The following is a 16,803-nucleotide window of genomic DNA, read 5'->3' on the forward strand; positions in this document are numbered from 1 at the left end:
TAACGTTAAATACAATTACAAAACAATTTAATTAAAAATTATATATATATATTTAAAAAAGGCATGGCCGATATTTTTTTGCCGATTGCGATACTTTGAAAATGACGTGATCGGACCCGATCGATCGGGATGCCGATAGATTGGGACATCTCTCGTTAAGATGAAATGAAAAGTTTTGTCCTCAATTGTTGACAGTACAACAACAACATACTTCACTGTCCTAACGCGTCAAACACTTGACGTCTCCTGGCGCCTCTGTTTTGTTACCCTGGAAATAAGCACGTGTCATATATTCCATTGAAACTATACTGGCAAGCACACGTAGCAATGACACACCCTGAAACTCAACACAATGGACGAAATATCTTCAAGAAAGTTTGTGTCATACAGTGATTTCCCTTTTTTTCCCTTTTCCCCCCTTATCAAAATCAAAACATCAACCCCGCTTTCCCTCAGGCGGTGCAAAATAAAACACATTAGTGTGTCTGTGGCCTTCCAATGTTCGTGAAGTGCACCTGACCATGTTGCCGTCTGAGGGGGCGTGTCACATGTCAGCCAGTGTGACAGACTCGACATGATCCTGCTAATGGCAAGGGACATATTGCTACCTTCAATCCGATCACTTCAGAGCTTATTATATGACCTGGAGGAAGATATGATCTTTTGAAATGGGGATAACGTTATGAAATCTTCCAGAGGATCTCAGACAAACCTGGATATGAATTTAGACTCCTCTGTCAGGTAACATGATTTAATTATTATATTTTTTTTTTCCAAAGGCTCACATGTTACAGCTCCACTGCTAGTTTGTCTTAGTATATAAAGTGTCATAATGTTGTTTTGGTGAGCGTCTTAGATTTCAGAAAGGAACCAGTTTTGCTCTTTAGTTGAAATGGTGAATAGACTTAAATTTTTGTTCACTGTTGTTCCGATCATGTTTTTTTTTGCTCCCGATCCGATCCCGATCGTTTTAGTTTGAGTATCTGCCGATCCTGATATTTCGCGATCCGATTGTTTTTTTGTTTTTTTTGCTCCCGATTCAATTCCAATCATTCCCGATAATTTTTCCCGATCATATACATTTTGGCAATGCATTAAGAAAAAAATGAATACAACTCGGACGAATATATATACATTCAACATACAGTACATAAGTACTGTATTTGTTTATTATGACAATAAATCCTCAAGATGGCATTTACATTATTAACATTCTTTCTGTGAGAGGGATCCACGGATAGAAAGACTTGTAATTCTTAAAAGATAAATGTGACTTTGTATATTGTGACTAAATATTGCCATGTAGTGTATTTGTTTTGCTCTTTAGTTGAAATGGTGAATAGATTTCAATTTTTAGTCACACTAGGGTTGTTCCGATCATGTTTTTTTTGCTCCCGATCCGATCCTGATCGTTTTAGTTTGAGTATCTGCTGATCCTGATATTTCCCGATCCGATTGGTTTTTCTTTTTTTTTGCTCCCAATTCAATTCCAATCATTCCCGATAATTTTTCCCGATCATATACATTTTGGCAATGCATTCAGAAAAAAAAATCGGACGAATATATACATTCAACATACAGTACATAAGTACTGTATTTGTTTATTATGACAATACATCCTCAAGATGGCATTTACATTATTAACATTCTTTCTGTGAGAGGGATCCACGGATAGAAAGACTTGTAATTCTTAAAGGATAAATTTGACTTTGTATATTGTGACCAAATATTGCCAACTCGTGTATTTGTTGAGCTTTCAGTAAATGATACTGTAGGCATTTAACTTCTGCCCAAATGCATGATGGGAAGTGCAACCATGACTGTGCGTAGTGGTACCAATTGATTTATCTTCTTTGCATTGGGAAATAACATAGGGTGTTAAGAAAAAGACCAACTACTATCCTTCTTCCCCACATTGCTTCCCACGATATTTCTAATTAATGAGAGAGGGATTGTAAGGCCTTAGCCAATTAAAAAAAGGCTTCAAAGGCTGCCAAAATTTTCTCTACTCATTTTACATTGCCCTTTAGCTCTATGTATAGGTAAAACGGTGCCATTATAGACTGAACACGACAATGCGTGAGTGGGTCGTGCAGCGCATTTGCTAATTTTAATATTGTATTTAATTTTAATATTTTAAATGTTATTACAACCGTTAACGTGATAAGTTTGATAGGCCTACTTTAAGCCAAAAATAAAGACTCTAGATGAGTGTAAGAAATTTTGTCTGTAACGTTAAATACAATTAGAGAACGATTTAATTAAAAAATATATATATATATACCGTATATTAATAAAGGCATGTCCGATATTTTTTTGCCGATTCCGATACTTTGAAAATGACGTGATCGGACCCGATCGATCGGCATCTTTAATTCACACATAGATGTAATATTCATGTTCCAGAGTGAAGAAATCAATTTCACATCGCACGAAAGTCCTCCACTTGCTCCTTCTACTCATAGGTAAGGTCACTTTTTTACACTATAGGCCTACTAATTTTCAACAGTGATTCGGTCATAATCATACACATTATTTTACAAAAAATAAGACAGCCAGAGCTGCAAGGGAAAACCCAAGAGTACAGTGATCCACAATTATCGCTGTTAATGGGGACCAGAACCGACTGGTTAAAGGCTTTCCCCATTTTAAACATACATTTTTTGGTGTGTATATATCATAGCAATATGAGTATATAAAACTGTATGTTATCTTTAGAACATTGAAGAATAGGTTAAAATATGTACAGTGGGGCAAATAAGTATTCAGTCAACATGGGTAAACCTCAACCATGAGAGACAGAATGTGGGGAAAAAAAAACAGAAAATCGCATTGTTTGATTTTTAAAGAATTTATTTCCAAATTATAGTGGAAAATAAGTATTTGGTCACCTACAAACAAGCAAGATTTCTGGCTGTCAAAGAGGTCTAACTTCTTCTAAAGAAGTCTAAAGAGGTCTAACGAGGCTCCACTCGTTACCTGTATTAATGGCACCTGTTTTAACTCATTATCGGTGTAAAAGACACCTGTCCACAATCACAGTAACACAATGCGCCGCCAGGGACTCAAATCCTGCACTGCCAGACGTGTCCTCCTGCTGAAGAAAGTACACATCCAGGCCCGTCTGCAGATCTCTAAAGAGCATTTGGTTGATCCAGAAGAGGACTGGGAAAATGTGTTATGGTCAGATGAATCCAAAATAGAACTTTTTGGTAGAAACACAGGTTCTGAAAACTGAATTGCATCTGAAGAACACCAAACCAACTGTGAAGCACGGGGGTGGAAACATCATGCTTTGGGGCTGTTTTTCTGCAAAGGGACCAGGACAACTGATCTGTGTAAAGGAAAGAATGAATGGGGCCATGTATCGAGAGATTTTGAGTGAAAATCTCCTTCCATCAGCAAGGGCATTGAAGATGAGACGTGGCTGGGTCTTTAAGCATGACAATGATCCCAAACACACAGCCAAGGCAACAAAGGAGTGGCTTTGTAAGAAGCATTTCAAGGTCCTGGAGTGGCCTAGCCAGTCTCCAGATCTCAACACCATAGAAAATCTGTGGAGGGAGTTGAAAGTCTGTGCTGACCAAATACTTATTTTCCACCATGATTTGCAAAAAAAATCTTTAAAAATCAAACAATGTTGATTTTCTGTTTTTTTTTTCCCACATTCTGTCTCTCATGGTTGAGGTTTACCCATGTTGACAATTACAGGCCTCTCTAATATTTTCAAGTGGGAGAACTTGCACAATTATTGGTTGACTAAATACTTATTTGACCCACTGTAAATAAACATTAAGAATATAAACAACACATGAAGTAATGTATAAATAATATACTTACTTTATATTCATTCACTCACTATGTGTGTATGTGCGAATGTGTGTAAGTGTACATGAATATGTTTTTAGAATTCTTTCATATAATAACATAATTTTTTTTTTTTAAATCCGCAATGCACTTAGGGTGCGAAAGTCACTGTAACTCATTTTCTCTTGTGTTAATACATGCAAATGCTTGTTAGTGTTATTTATGCTGAACTTTCTGCAGTTCTATTTTTAAACAAAGGGCCACACACCTCAACAAACGTCATCAATCACTTGTCATGTTATACACACATTCAAACATTCCAGTCTAATTTTTCTCAGGAAACCTGTTGTTCCAGTCAGAAAAGCGTCATTACGCAATGATAACAAAGAGGCCACAAATTCATTGAAAACACAGCGATTCCAACAAATTGAGGGGGGAAATTAACCTCACACATTATAACTTTTGGAGCGTTTTAGAAAAAATCCAAGGTTTTGTTTAGGAATATGGTGCAATTATATATAAAGGTAGTCCCCGGGTTACAATGTACTTGTGTTACGCAATTGTCGTTTTTTTGTTGTTTTTTTGTTTTTTCAAGTCACATAAACAGTACCTTATTCTACCGCACAGTACCTTATTTTTACTTTACTTTAATAATATGACATGTTCCGTCCTCACAAAACGTGAAGTTGTTCAGCTTTACAGACAGCAAACAAGGCAAACGTGCTTTTTGGAGCTTTTATACTTCCTTCACTTTTGACAATTTGTGAAGCTGTAACACACATATGTGCACTTATATTCAAAACGACACACATTTAAAAAAATAAAACACTTGACACAGAACAATTGGTGTTCAAACGTCCATCTAACCTGATCAATAGGTAAATTTAGTAGATTAAATCTAAAGCCTAATTTACCTCATAAAAGTCCTTTACTGCTAACATATTTACAATCATCAAAGGAAATCGCTCACACGTAACTCCACAAACGGTAGCTGTAAACTTAATTACAAATGCATACACAAACATATATTAGCTGAAACAACTTACAGCCTTATGTGGGCCAAACCAAAGCAACACAATCCTTTACCCACGTCAGACGTCTGAGTCGCTGCCACCAGAGTGCAGTGTATCATTCGTCATTAAAAAACAAAAAATAAAATTAAATTAAAAAAAATATATATATATATATATATATATATACACAATACTTTTGGACTTTTTAGATATTTTTTTGTAGGGTACTTAATTGGTTAATTCTGATTTACGCGAAATTTTGGGTTACGTCGCCAGCATAAGAACGGAACCCGTTTGTAACTAAGTGACTACTTGTAAATAAATGTAATATAAAAGTATTGTCTATCGAATATTCAGTTTTCTTTAATATGAAAAAAAAATGCAGCGCATGTTAATACAATTCAAAGACAATTTAAATGTAGATTTTACAGGGGAAATTCTTTGTTTTGTTTTAATAGCTCTTATACAACTCCTCAACTTCCTTTGACGGTAAGAGACGTCCAATCCGTTTTAACTGGGAGGGACTGGAAGCAATGGAATTATCAATTGTAGTATTAGTGTAATAGATATATTTTAAATAAAATGAATGAATTATTTGAAAGATCCATTTGTAAGGATCAATTTATTCCCGTCAATAGTTGCTTTGAATATCAATTTCCCATTTTCACTAACTAGCACAACACATACTCTGTGACCAGTGAATTCGATCACATCTCTTTGTACTCAAAGTTACGTTTTACATGATTTAATTTTGTCCCTATACTGACAATTTTAACTGTTTCCGTTTCCTTGTCAGGTTTCAGTCCTTTTAGTGTGACGACCACGACACAGCCTAAAGAGACAAGCACTCAGACTTTAGGTAATCTTGCACGCTCACATTGGGTGACAGCGGTGGAACCTGTAGTTAGCCGATGATAGATGAAGGCAGGGGTGCCATTTATGATGTTAACTGCAGTACAGTGGAAAGGTTGTGTGGTACTGGGAGTCCCAACTAGTCCTCAACTGAACTTGTCAGCGCTGACAAATTTGGGTGGGGGTTTTAGCCATACAGTTGCTAACCGTCATATGCTATTGTTTAGCCACAATTGGGTTCATTACCTTATTACTATTCATTTTTGATTGATTGATGAATTTAGGACACTGTACGGGTGTGCGCCGGTCCGCATGGGAAATCCAGCGCTAGTCCTCATGGGAAACGCAGTCTTCCTTAAGACAAAACACTACCGCTTTTGACTATCGTCGTCGCTAAAATCAACCATAACTGAAAAGTTACCAAGTGGGGCTTTAAAGAACTGTCCTGAGTGATCATCACACACTAAATGTAAACCGTAGCGCATAGCATTCACGTTGGCAGGCTAATGCTAATGCCAATGGCAAGCGCCCTCTTTTTACAGTTTGTGGCGTCTAGGTGGGTATAATTAATTGAAATTAATGTGCTGTTTTCCTGCTGAGTGTGTATTATCACCAAATTAGCATTGTCCTTGTAGACATTACAATACGTGCTCATCCGTCAATGTTCATTTGAAATAGTTTAATTACTTTTGGAGTAATTTTTTTATTTTTTATTTCACAGATTAAAACATTTTTCAGCAAACGTCAACTAAAACTAAATGAAATTAGTAGGGCTGTCAAACGATTAAAATCTAATTAATCACAGCTTAAAAATTAATTAATCGTGATTAATTGCAATTCAAACCATGTATAAAATATGCCACATTTTTCTGTAAATTATTGTTGGAATGGAAAGATAAGACACAAGACGGATATACAGTTGTGGTCAAAAGTTTACATACACTTGTGAAGAACATAATGTCATGGCTCTCTCTCGAGTTTCCAGTTATTTCTACAACTCAGATTTTTCTCCGATAGAGTGATTGGAACAGATACTTCTTTGTCACAAAAAACATTCATGAAGTTTGGTTCTTTTATGACTTTATTATGGGTTAACAGAAAAAGTGATCAAATCTGCTGGCTCAAAAATATACATACAGCAACACGAATTAGCAATTTCTTGTGAGTGATTATTGACTTGAACAATCATTGACTTGAACAAGTCAGGAAAGTCACTTGGAGCCATTTCAAAGCAGCTGCAGGTCCCAAGAGCAACAGTGCAAACAATTGTTTGTAAGTATAAAGTGCATGGCACTGTTTTGTCACTGCCATGATCAGGAAGAAAACGCAAGCTATCACCTGCTGCTGAGAGAAAATTGGTCAGGAGGGTGAAGATTCAACCGAGAATCACCAAAAAGCAGATCTGCCAAGAATTAGAAGCTGCTGGAACATAGGTGTCAGTGTCCACAGTCAAGCGTGTTTTGCATCTCCATGGACTGAGAGGCTGCCGTGCAAGAAGGAAGCCCTCGCTCCAAAAGCGGCACCTTAAGGCTCGACTGAAGTTTGCTGCTGATCACATGGACAAAGATAAGACCTGCTGGAGGAAAGTTCTGTGGTCAGACGAAACAAAAATCGAGCTGTTTGGCCACAATGCCCAGCAATATGTTTGGAGGAGAAAAGGTGAGGCCTTTAACCCCAAGTACACCATGTCTACCGTCAAGCACGGTGGTGGTAGTATTATGCTGTGGGGCTGTTTTGCTGCCAACGGAACTGGTGCTTTACAGAAAGTAAATGGGATAATGAAGAAGGAGGATTACCTTCAAATTCTTCAAGATAACCTAACGTCATCAGCCCGAAGATTGGGTCTTGGGCGCAGTTGGGTGTTCCAAAAGGACAATGACCCCAAACACACATCAAAAGTGGTAATGGAATGGCTAAATCAGGCTAGAATTAAGGTTTTCGAATGGCCTTGACTTAAACCCCATTGAGAACTTGTGGACAATGCTGAAGAAAAAGTCCATGTCAGAAAGCCATCAAATTTAACTGAACTGCACCAATTCTGTCAAGAGGAGTGCTCAAAGATTCAACCAGAAGCTTGCCAGAAGCTTGTGGATGGCTACCAAAAGCGCCTCATTGAAGTGAAAATGGCCAAGGGACATGTTACCAAATATTAGCGCTGCTGTATGTACATTTTTGACCAAGCAGATTTGATCACTTTTTTCTGTTCACTCATAGTAAAGTCATAAAAGAACCAAACTTCATGAATGTTTTTGTGACAAAGAAGTATCTGTTCCAATCACTCTATCAGAGAAAAATCAGAGTTGTAGAAATAACTGGAAACTCAAGAGAGCCATGACATTATGTTCTTCACAAGTGTATGTAAACTTTTGACCACAACTGTATACATTCAACATACTGTACATAAGTACTGTATTTGTTTATTATAACAATAAATCCACAAGATGGCATTAACATTATTGACATTCTTTCTGTTAAAGGGATCCATGGATAGAAAGACTTGTAGTTCTTAAAAGATAAATGTTAGTACAAGTTATAGAATTGTTTTTTAAAAACCCCTCTTAATGTTTTCGTTTTAATAAAATTTGTAAAATTTTCAATCAAAAAATAAACTAGTAGCTCGCCATTGTTGATGTCAATAATTACACAATTCTCATGGTGCTGTACCCATAAAATCAGTCGCACCCAAGCTACAGCAGGGGGCGACAAAACTCCAAAAAACAAGTAACAAGTGCACATGACCCTGTGCTGTTATTTTAATCTGTTTGAGCGGGGCATGTGCGTTAATTGCGTCAAATATTTTAAGGTGATTAATTAAAAAAATTAATTACCGCCCGTTAACGCGATAATTTTGACAGCCCTAGAAATTAGCCTTGAGTTTTTGTCAACAAAAACTAGATGAGGACAAAACACATTTTGAGATGGATAAAATATGACTAAGACTAGTAAGTACTAGCATCCAAAAGGCCTGCCAAAAACAACACTGCACTGGAGTCAAAATCGCATTTTCGGTGGCAATTTTTTAATCGTCGCTGGCCCAGCCAAACTATGAAAAACGTGTGCCTTATAGTTTAGTAATATGTTGCATATTTGCATATAAAATAGATTTTTATTGGTGGTAGGTAGATAAACAAAAATAATACTCATGTAAGACTCCTCTCTAATTACAGTGGACTACTTTGTGGAAATCACTGTTGATTCGACCGGGTCTCTGAAAAATGAATCAGAAATTGGTTCATGGGTATGTTTGGAATCTAACATCTACCAAATATAAATCAAGCGCAACATTTGCACTGTATATAATTTTTGGTTTATGGTTTTAATTATCATTCCACTTTTAAGCTCCAGGATGTTTTCCAAAACCCTCTGGGGAGCTGTGCATCTTCACACAATGAAAACACAACAACCTCACCTCCTCAGTTGCAAACTACATCATCAAGCAATCCAACTACTGCGGCTACGACCAATAGCGACAATGCGACCGCGCACAGCAACGCCACACCTGCAACAATAACCACGATAGAAAATTCTCCTGAAGCCACAAGCACACTGCAAAACAGCACAACTTCCACTACAACGGCATTACAATACAGCACTACATCCACAAGTAATTCAATTACTGCGGCGACGACAAATAGCAACATCGCGACCACGCACAGCAGCACAATTCCAACAACTACAATAGAAAATATTTCTGAAACCACCAACACACTGCAAAACAACACAACTTCTACTATAACTGCATCACAAAACAGCACTACAGAAGCTATAACCACTTTAATAAACAATGCAACTATAAATACAGCCACATTAGAAAACCCTATCCCTATTACAGCCACTCATACGTTACAAAACAAAACTACAATAGCAACAGTATTACAAAACTCAGACACTATAACTTTTACCACTAGTCGAACAAAGGATGCTGACAGCAGCACAACAAGCAAAAACACGGAAGAAAATAGTCTCAACATCAATAATGCAGGTGTTATGCGAGTAACCAGGTATGTATCATTTCCTTTGTACTCTATTCCATCAAAAATCAAGACACTAGTAATCCTATGAGTATTCTTGTTTTTTCAGGGAATTAAGTGACCTGTTGCAGGTATGGAATATCGCCCTTTAATGTAATCAATGTAAGTATCACAAGAGTATGCACTAATCCATCACGCTGATTGATGTGTAACAGGGACTTGAATTTTGCTGTCAAGAGAAGACTTTAAAAAGGTTAGTGTTATTAAGCTGCAATTTAACCTGCTGAGACCTAAGCTTTTTCATTTACTTACTACTACTTAAGGACTTGTAGGCTAAAAAAAAAGCCACAATTGTTCTCTTTCACTATAATATGTTAATAAAAACCAGGGCTGTCAAACGATTAAAATTTTAATCGAGTTAATCACAGCTTAAAAATTAATTAATCGCAATTAATCGCAATTCAAACCATCTGTAAAATATGCCATATTTTTCTGTAAATTTTTGTTGGAATGGAAAGACGGATGTATACATTCAACATACTGTACATAAGTACTGTATTTGTTTATTATAACAATAAATCCACAAGATGGCATTAACATTATAAACATTTTCTGTGAAAGGGATCCACGGATAGAAAGACTTGTTATTCTTAAAAGATAAATGTGAGTACAAGTTATAGTAATTTTGATAGTTTATATATTGTGACTAAATATTGCCATCTAGTGTATTTGTTGAGCTAAACGAAATGTTTGAATAGAGTTTGAGAGTATTATTTTGCATAGTTATTTTGAGTGGGAATGCCAGTTCTCTTCGCATTGACCGCATTTCTTTTTCTTTTTTTTTTTTAAGAGATAGGAATATTATTTTTGTTATGTACAATGTACTAAATGATACTGTAGCGACTTAACTGTTCTTAACTGCCCAAATGCATGATGGGAAGTTGTGCAACCATGACTGTCAGTTGTGGCACTCATTGGCATACAGTGGGGCAAATAAGTATTTAGTCAACCACTAATTGTGCAAGTTCTCCCACTTGAAAATATTAGAGAGGCCTGTAATTATCAACATGGTAAAACCTCAACCATGAGAGACAGAATGTGGAAAAAAAACAGAAAATCACATTGTTTGATTTTTAAATAATTTATTAGCAAATCATTGTGGAAAATAAGTATTTGGTCAATACCAAAAGTTCATCTCAATACTTTGTTATGTACCCTTTGTTGGCAATAACGGCCAAACGTTTTCTGTAACTCTTCACAAGCTTTTCGCGCACTGTTGCTGGTATTTTGGCCCATTCCTCCTCCATGCTTCACAAGCAACAAATGTGCACGCAGGCCGTCACCTCTGTCACTCGGCTGCTCTGTGTGTGCAAGGTGGGACGGCGCATCTGTAAATGTGCTCGCTTCCTGTTATATGCTTCCTGCGCAAAAACAAAAGCATGCATTACAAAACAAAACCCAACATTAAGAAAAACAAAAAAAAAACACGACAAGACGCAGGTGTCGTTAAGTCGAAATCGCGTAAGTCGGGTCTGTCATAGCCCGGGAACTACCGGTATCTCTAGCACTCTCCTAAATAACCAGGAAGGTAAGATAGCAAATAAACCCAGCATTACCAACAAAATTATCTAACAACAAATGGCCAAATTAAATACATTAACACCAAACAATATGTCAAATAATGTGTATTTAAATCAACAATGAAAAAATGACCCAAACAATCAGATACGTAAATTAACTACTTAAATATCCCCCTCTCCATATAGTAGTTGCCAGGTCTTTGACAGCTTAGTCGTTGCCTCAAATTAAGAAATCAGAATCAAATAAATATTCAGACAAATATTAACTAAAGTGTGAACCCTTCAGAAAATATACTGTATGTCCAAATAAACCACTTCCTTGAAGTTAACTAAAAAAAAAACTGCCAAACAATAATGAATTCACTATAAATTTAAACAACACTTAATGTTGGTGGCAGAGGTATCCATCACAGTCCTCAAATGAGTATGCATAGTCTCAGGAGTTAAGTTTTTTTTTTTTTTTTTTTAAATTTCAAAGAACAAAGTAAGGCTTTTCAAAGTCTTTTATTGTAATTAACTGTGACAGCCCAACCTGTTTGAACAGGGAAGACTGGCAGTGAAAGTTCGCTTACTTCACTTATCAATAATAAATTTGCATCGATGTGTTTCTAAATGAGTCCCGTCCACTTATGATAAATGATCAAATGCATTCTTATTGATCAGAAAAACAAAATGCTGGGCGCTCCTGAGGCTGAGGCGGAATTTGTCACCATGTTGTATCCTGCAAACAATCTGTGCAGCTAGTCAAAATTCCTCTGACATCCAAGCAGTGGGAAATCGAGCCAATCGATTGAGTGAGTGCTATATGTTCTTCATAATACATATTCATGTTTTGAAATTCCCTTGTTCTTATTTTAAGGTGAGCAAAGTAATAAATGCAGCAGTGCTCATTTGGAGGAAGACATATGTATTTATACACAAAATTCAGATCATTCAAAGTGGTAAAATCTTAATTTTCCTTTACTTTCTTGCACTATGCATTTCGGTGTCAAAGACATCAAATGGTGATTTGTCCGTTTTCTTTTTACAGCGAAGATTCGGCGTTTGTAGCGCCTCAATGTGGTTCAAGTGAGCAACATGTCTCAAAATTATTACTTAAAAAGGATCATTAAATTGTGACCATTTTTAGTCATGTCAACATGATTTTGCCTCCACAGACAAAAAAGAAAAATGCAGCTGTGGGTCCTCCTGCAATGGGAGTGGTATGTTTTAAATGATATTCAAATATTTGTTGTTGCTTTTCCCCCCAAACTAATTCCATACTTCGCCTTTTTAGACGCCTATTACACTTTTGAAATTACAATTAAGGACCCCAAAATGGACCGCTTTTATCCTCTGATTTTGGTGAGCTCATCAACCACGTACATGAATTAATTGTACATGCACAAATCACTCTAAACTTCTATCTGAACAGATATCTCAGCTAAATCAGAGCTGCCCTTCAACAAGGTAATTCACAACAATTTCCACAAGCTGCTTTATGGTTCACTTTGCATAATCTGGGGCCTTTCATTTGTAGAACTCCATGCTCATGGTCCGTCATTGCTTCTAAATACAAGGTAAAGAAAACAGCCACCACTTTAACATCAGTTCCTCCTAGAGATGTCCCAATCGATCGGGTCCGATCACGTCATTTTCAAAGTATCGGAATTGGCAAAAAAATATCGGCCATGCCTTTTAAAAAAATTTTTTTTTAATTAAATCGTTTGTATTTAACGTTACAAACATAATATGTTACACTCATCCAGAGTCTTTAGTTTAAGCTTAAGGTAGGGTTATCAAATTTATCACAATAACGGCGGTAATTAATTTTTTAAAAAATGTATCACGTTAAAATATTTAAAGCAATTAATGCATGCGCTGCACGACCCACCCACGCATTGTCACGCTCAATCTGTAATGGCGCCGTCTTACTTATATAGAGAGATAAAAGGCAGCGTAAAATGAGTAGAGTGAATTTTGGCAGCCTTTGGAGCTTTTTTTTAATTGGCTAAAGCCTTACAATCCCTCTCCCTATAATTAGAAATATCATGGGAAGCAATGTTGGGAAGCAAGGTAGCAATTGATCTTTTTCTTAACACCTTATGTTATTTCCCAACACAGAGAATATATATCAATTGGTAGCACTACACACAGTCATGGTTCCACTTCCCATCATGCATTTGGGGATGGCCACAGTATCATTTACTGAAAGCTCAACAAATACACTAGATGGCAATATTTAGTCACAATATACAAAGTCACAAGTCTTTCTATCCGTGGATCCCTCTCACAGAAAGAATGTTAATAATGTAAATGCCATCTTGAGGATTTATTGTCATAATAAACAAATACAGTACTTATGTACTGTATACTGAATATACACTATATATATATATATATATAATATATACTGAATATAATATGTATACTGTATATTCGTCCGAGTTTTATTCATTTTTTTCTTAATACATTGCCAAAATGTATATGATCAGGAAAAATTGGAATTGAATCGGGAGCAAAAAAAAGCAATCGGATCGGGAAATATCGGGATCGGCAGATACTCAAACTAAAACAATCGGAATCGGATCGGGAGCAAAAAACATGATCGGAACAACCCTTATTCCTCCCTTCCTGGCATTTATCTCTAATGCTTTGTTTCTGCTTAGAATGCCAGTTTGGACTGTGGTCAAGCAGGAGCAATGTGAGTAGAATCGAATCATTGTATCACCTCTGCCAAAAGACTGATTGACTTACATTTGACTGGTTCGTCTAGCCCTCAAAGTTGCAGAGGCATTTTACAGTTGGCTGAAGAGGTTCCCATCTGTAATGTGAGCACAGCCATTACAACCCTGTTTCAGTCGGAGGCGAATATAACGTTTGATGGGAGAATGACCAGAGCAGGTATGCAGTTGTTCGCTTTCAATACAATATAAAGTGAAACTCTTTTTCAAAGTAAAAGTTTTAACATTTTAACCTAATTCCCTGCCTTTGATTGTTATAAATGTTCAATCCATTTTAATCTTCAAATAGACTGGATGTCTACGAGTGACAAACTATTTCAATTCACACCAGAAGGATGAAAAGAGCTACATGATTGGACATCTATGACACCGAAAGAGTTAACTTTCATTGGAGAAAAAAAAAAAAAAAAAAGATTTATCACTGTTATTGGTGAATAAGAAGCATTGCTGGAGGACAATATCTTGTGACGTCTCTTGAGAGGAACTTGAAAGCACTCTTGAACAAAGATTTTTTTGGTAACACTATTTGACAGTGAGAATCTCGGACTTAAAGACCTTTAAGCTCTAATAAGCCATAATTGTTCTCTTTTACTAAAATATGTTATTAGTAACAAATAAAATATTGCAATTGATTTATAGATCTATAGTATTTAGTACATGTTTTGACCTACAGAGGGCGCCATGTGTTATGCGTGCAATGGAGGCAGGGGGTGATGACGTGGTTGGGCAGGACTGGGAGAATAGCTGTGCTAGCTAGCAAGCAAAGCTAGTATGACGACTGGCATGATTTTGTCACATTCTGCTGCTGGTCAGATTCCAGCTTATTAGCAGTGTCTTTTAACCGATCCTAGGCAGGTTGCCGAAATATTGAATTGCTGCCGTTTGACAGTTTGTATATCCCTTCGTTGCTAGTTGCATCATTGCCCTGTCACCGCGGTTCCCCTCAGGGTTTTATTTTTAATGATCTCGACATACTGTCCCGGACCCTTTTTGTGTCTTCCTTTTCACAATTGCGTGTTTTTTTGTGTGTTTGATAAACTCTTTTACGCAGTCCCTATGTTATTGTTGTTTGCTTGCAGTCTGAAGTGAGCCGCGTTTTCTAATTCCGTGGTCAAGCCAGCCGCACTTTTTTTTAGTTGCGTTACCCTTTCAGGTTATTGCGCACAGACAGCGCATGTGTGTTGCGATTTCTTCATAGGGAAAATCATTAGCCTGGTAATCCAGACTAACCGCTGTTCCAGCTATTGAGTCTGGCCACCAATAAGCGGATAAAATTTCCAGGGTGGAGCAAGCCACAGCAAACAGACAGCGGAGTGGACCAATCAGCGACGGGCGGGACGAGGGACTTGCGCACGGAAGTAAACATAAGAGGAGAGCGGAGTTTATTCAACATGGCTAGCGCGAGACAGACTGTTGTCAATGACTTGTGTCGATGTGTTTTTGGTTATTTAAAACTGATTTTACCGTGGATTGGAACATATTCTCGGCTCACCTGTTGGCCATCTGTGTTGTTGAGGAGACGACTTTCGACACGGAAGAGTGACGTTGCTCGTTAAGAACACGTCACGCAAATAAACGAATTTGATTTGTCGATTGATTTTGTACTTGCTCGAGAGGCCGTTAATGGGCTGGGTCCCAGACTATTCTCTCAGTGTTTGAAAAACACACAGAGAACAGTCTGGCCGTGCCAGGCAAGAAAATCATGACTCTAACGTCCCTCAGAAGTATAGTCCTGTGGTCTACGCGCTCGTCTGTCACATGGGAAACGCGGGTCCGAATCCCATTGGAGACCTTCATTTAATTGCTTTTGCTGCTCATTTTGTGAAATATAGACAGTGCTGTCCTGCTCATCACTTTTCCGCTCGGGATCAAATTGGAAGGGCAGAACCGACGACATGTTTATGTAGCTAACAAGTGACACTGTGAAAGCACGGCTGCGCTGCCCAGTGACGTCACCGCCCAGAGTGCATTGCGTCTTCAACAACAATGGCGACCTACTAGTCCCTACTAGTGCTACTACAAATTTTATAAAAACGAAAACAATAAGAGGGGTTTGAATATCAAATTATTATAAATCGTACTAACATTTATCTTTTAAGAACTACAAGTCTTTCTGTCTCTGGTACCCTTAAAGACTGTCATAAGACCGTCATAATTATGACATGACACTGTCATGGGCATTAATGAATGCTTATGACAGATTTCATTAGGTGTCATCCGGCAAATTATGTCACTAACTCCATTTATGTCCAGTGCACATCTTATATATCCATTTGAAAGTCACATAATTTGCCGGATGACAGTTAATGACATTTGTCATAAAGATTCAATAATGCTCATGACAGTGTCATTTCATAATTATGTCACGTGATCGGAAATCAGACCGATCGTGCCATTTTTTAGTTTTAGAGTATCGGAATTGGGTGAAAAGGATCGGGTGTTTAATTCAAAACATATATTTATGTTTTCCTGCTTCATGCTCGTACAGCACCATACCCTCCCTCCTGCTAAGCAGTGAGGCCAAACTATCCAGTGCAGCTTGCGTTTGGTACTTCAAAGTAGGGCTGCAGCTATCAAATATTTTAGTAGTTGAGTAATCGATGGATTAGTTAGTTCGAATAATCGAGTAATTGGATAATGAAAATGAAAAATTAAAATACCTTAGCTGAGCCTCAAACGGTATGATTTTTTTTAACAAAATGAGGATCTATGTACAACAAAAGAATTGGCTAACTTACATAGAAAAAGTCCGCTAGCTTAAATGCTATAAAATGCTAAAGTCTTTTTTACAATGCTCTTAAAGGCTTCAGACACATTTCGACAAAAACCGGCTAAATATAGCTGTAAACTAAATTAT

At 37.1% G+C, this 16,803-nt stretch overlaps 1 protein-coding gene across 1 annotated transcript in view; it reads left to right on the forward strand.

Annotated features, from left to right (window-relative positions):
- The first annotated feature begins 594 nt into the window (after positions 1 to 594).
- The window catches only part of LOC130906623 (adhesion G-protein coupled receptor G2), a 34,569-nt gene continuing 18,360 nt past the window's right edge, over positions 595 to 16,803 (forward strand). The window contains exons 1-16 of the mRNA XM_057821123.1: positions 595 to 741; positions 2,407 to 2,465; positions 5,617 to 5,679; positions 8,840 to 8,910; positions 9,012 to 9,673; positions 9,753 to 9,774; positions 9,859 to 9,896; positions 11,887 to 12,017; positions 12,083 to 12,164; positions 12,254 to 12,291; positions 12,381 to 12,425; positions 12,500 to 12,567; positions 12,638 to 12,672; positions 12,743 to 12,782; positions 13,872 to 13,906; positions 13,979 to 14,106. Of these exons, the coding sequence (XP_057677106.1) occupies positions 683 to 741; positions 2,407 to 2,465; positions 5,617 to 5,679; positions 8,840 to 8,910; positions 9,012 to 9,673; positions 9,753 to 9,774; positions 9,859 to 9,896; positions 11,887 to 12,017; positions 12,083 to 12,164; positions 12,254 to 12,291; positions 12,381 to 12,425; positions 12,500 to 12,567; positions 12,638 to 12,672; positions 12,743 to 12,782; positions 13,872 to 13,906; positions 13,979 to 14,106 (1,576 nt within the window). The 5' untranslated portion in view covers positions 595 to 682. The remainder of the gene's footprint in view (positions 742 to 2,406; positions 2,466 to 5,616; positions 5,680 to 8,839; positions 8,911 to 9,011; positions 9,674 to 9,752; positions 9,775 to 9,858; positions 9,897 to 11,886; positions 12,018 to 12,082; positions 12,165 to 12,253; positions 12,292 to 12,380; positions 12,426 to 12,499; positions 12,568 to 12,637; positions 12,673 to 12,742; positions 12,783 to 13,871; positions 13,907 to 13,978; positions 14,107 to 16,803) is intronic.

Source organism: Corythoichthys intestinalis, chromosome 18 (genome assembly GCF_030265065.1).
Source record: "Corythoichthys intestinalis isolate RoL2023-P3 chromosome 18, ASM3026506v1, whole genome shotgun sequence".
In the NCBI taxonomy this organism is placed as follows: Eukaryota; Metazoa; Chordata; class Actinopteri; order Syngnathiformes; family Syngnathidae; genus Corythoichthys; species Corythoichthys intestinalis.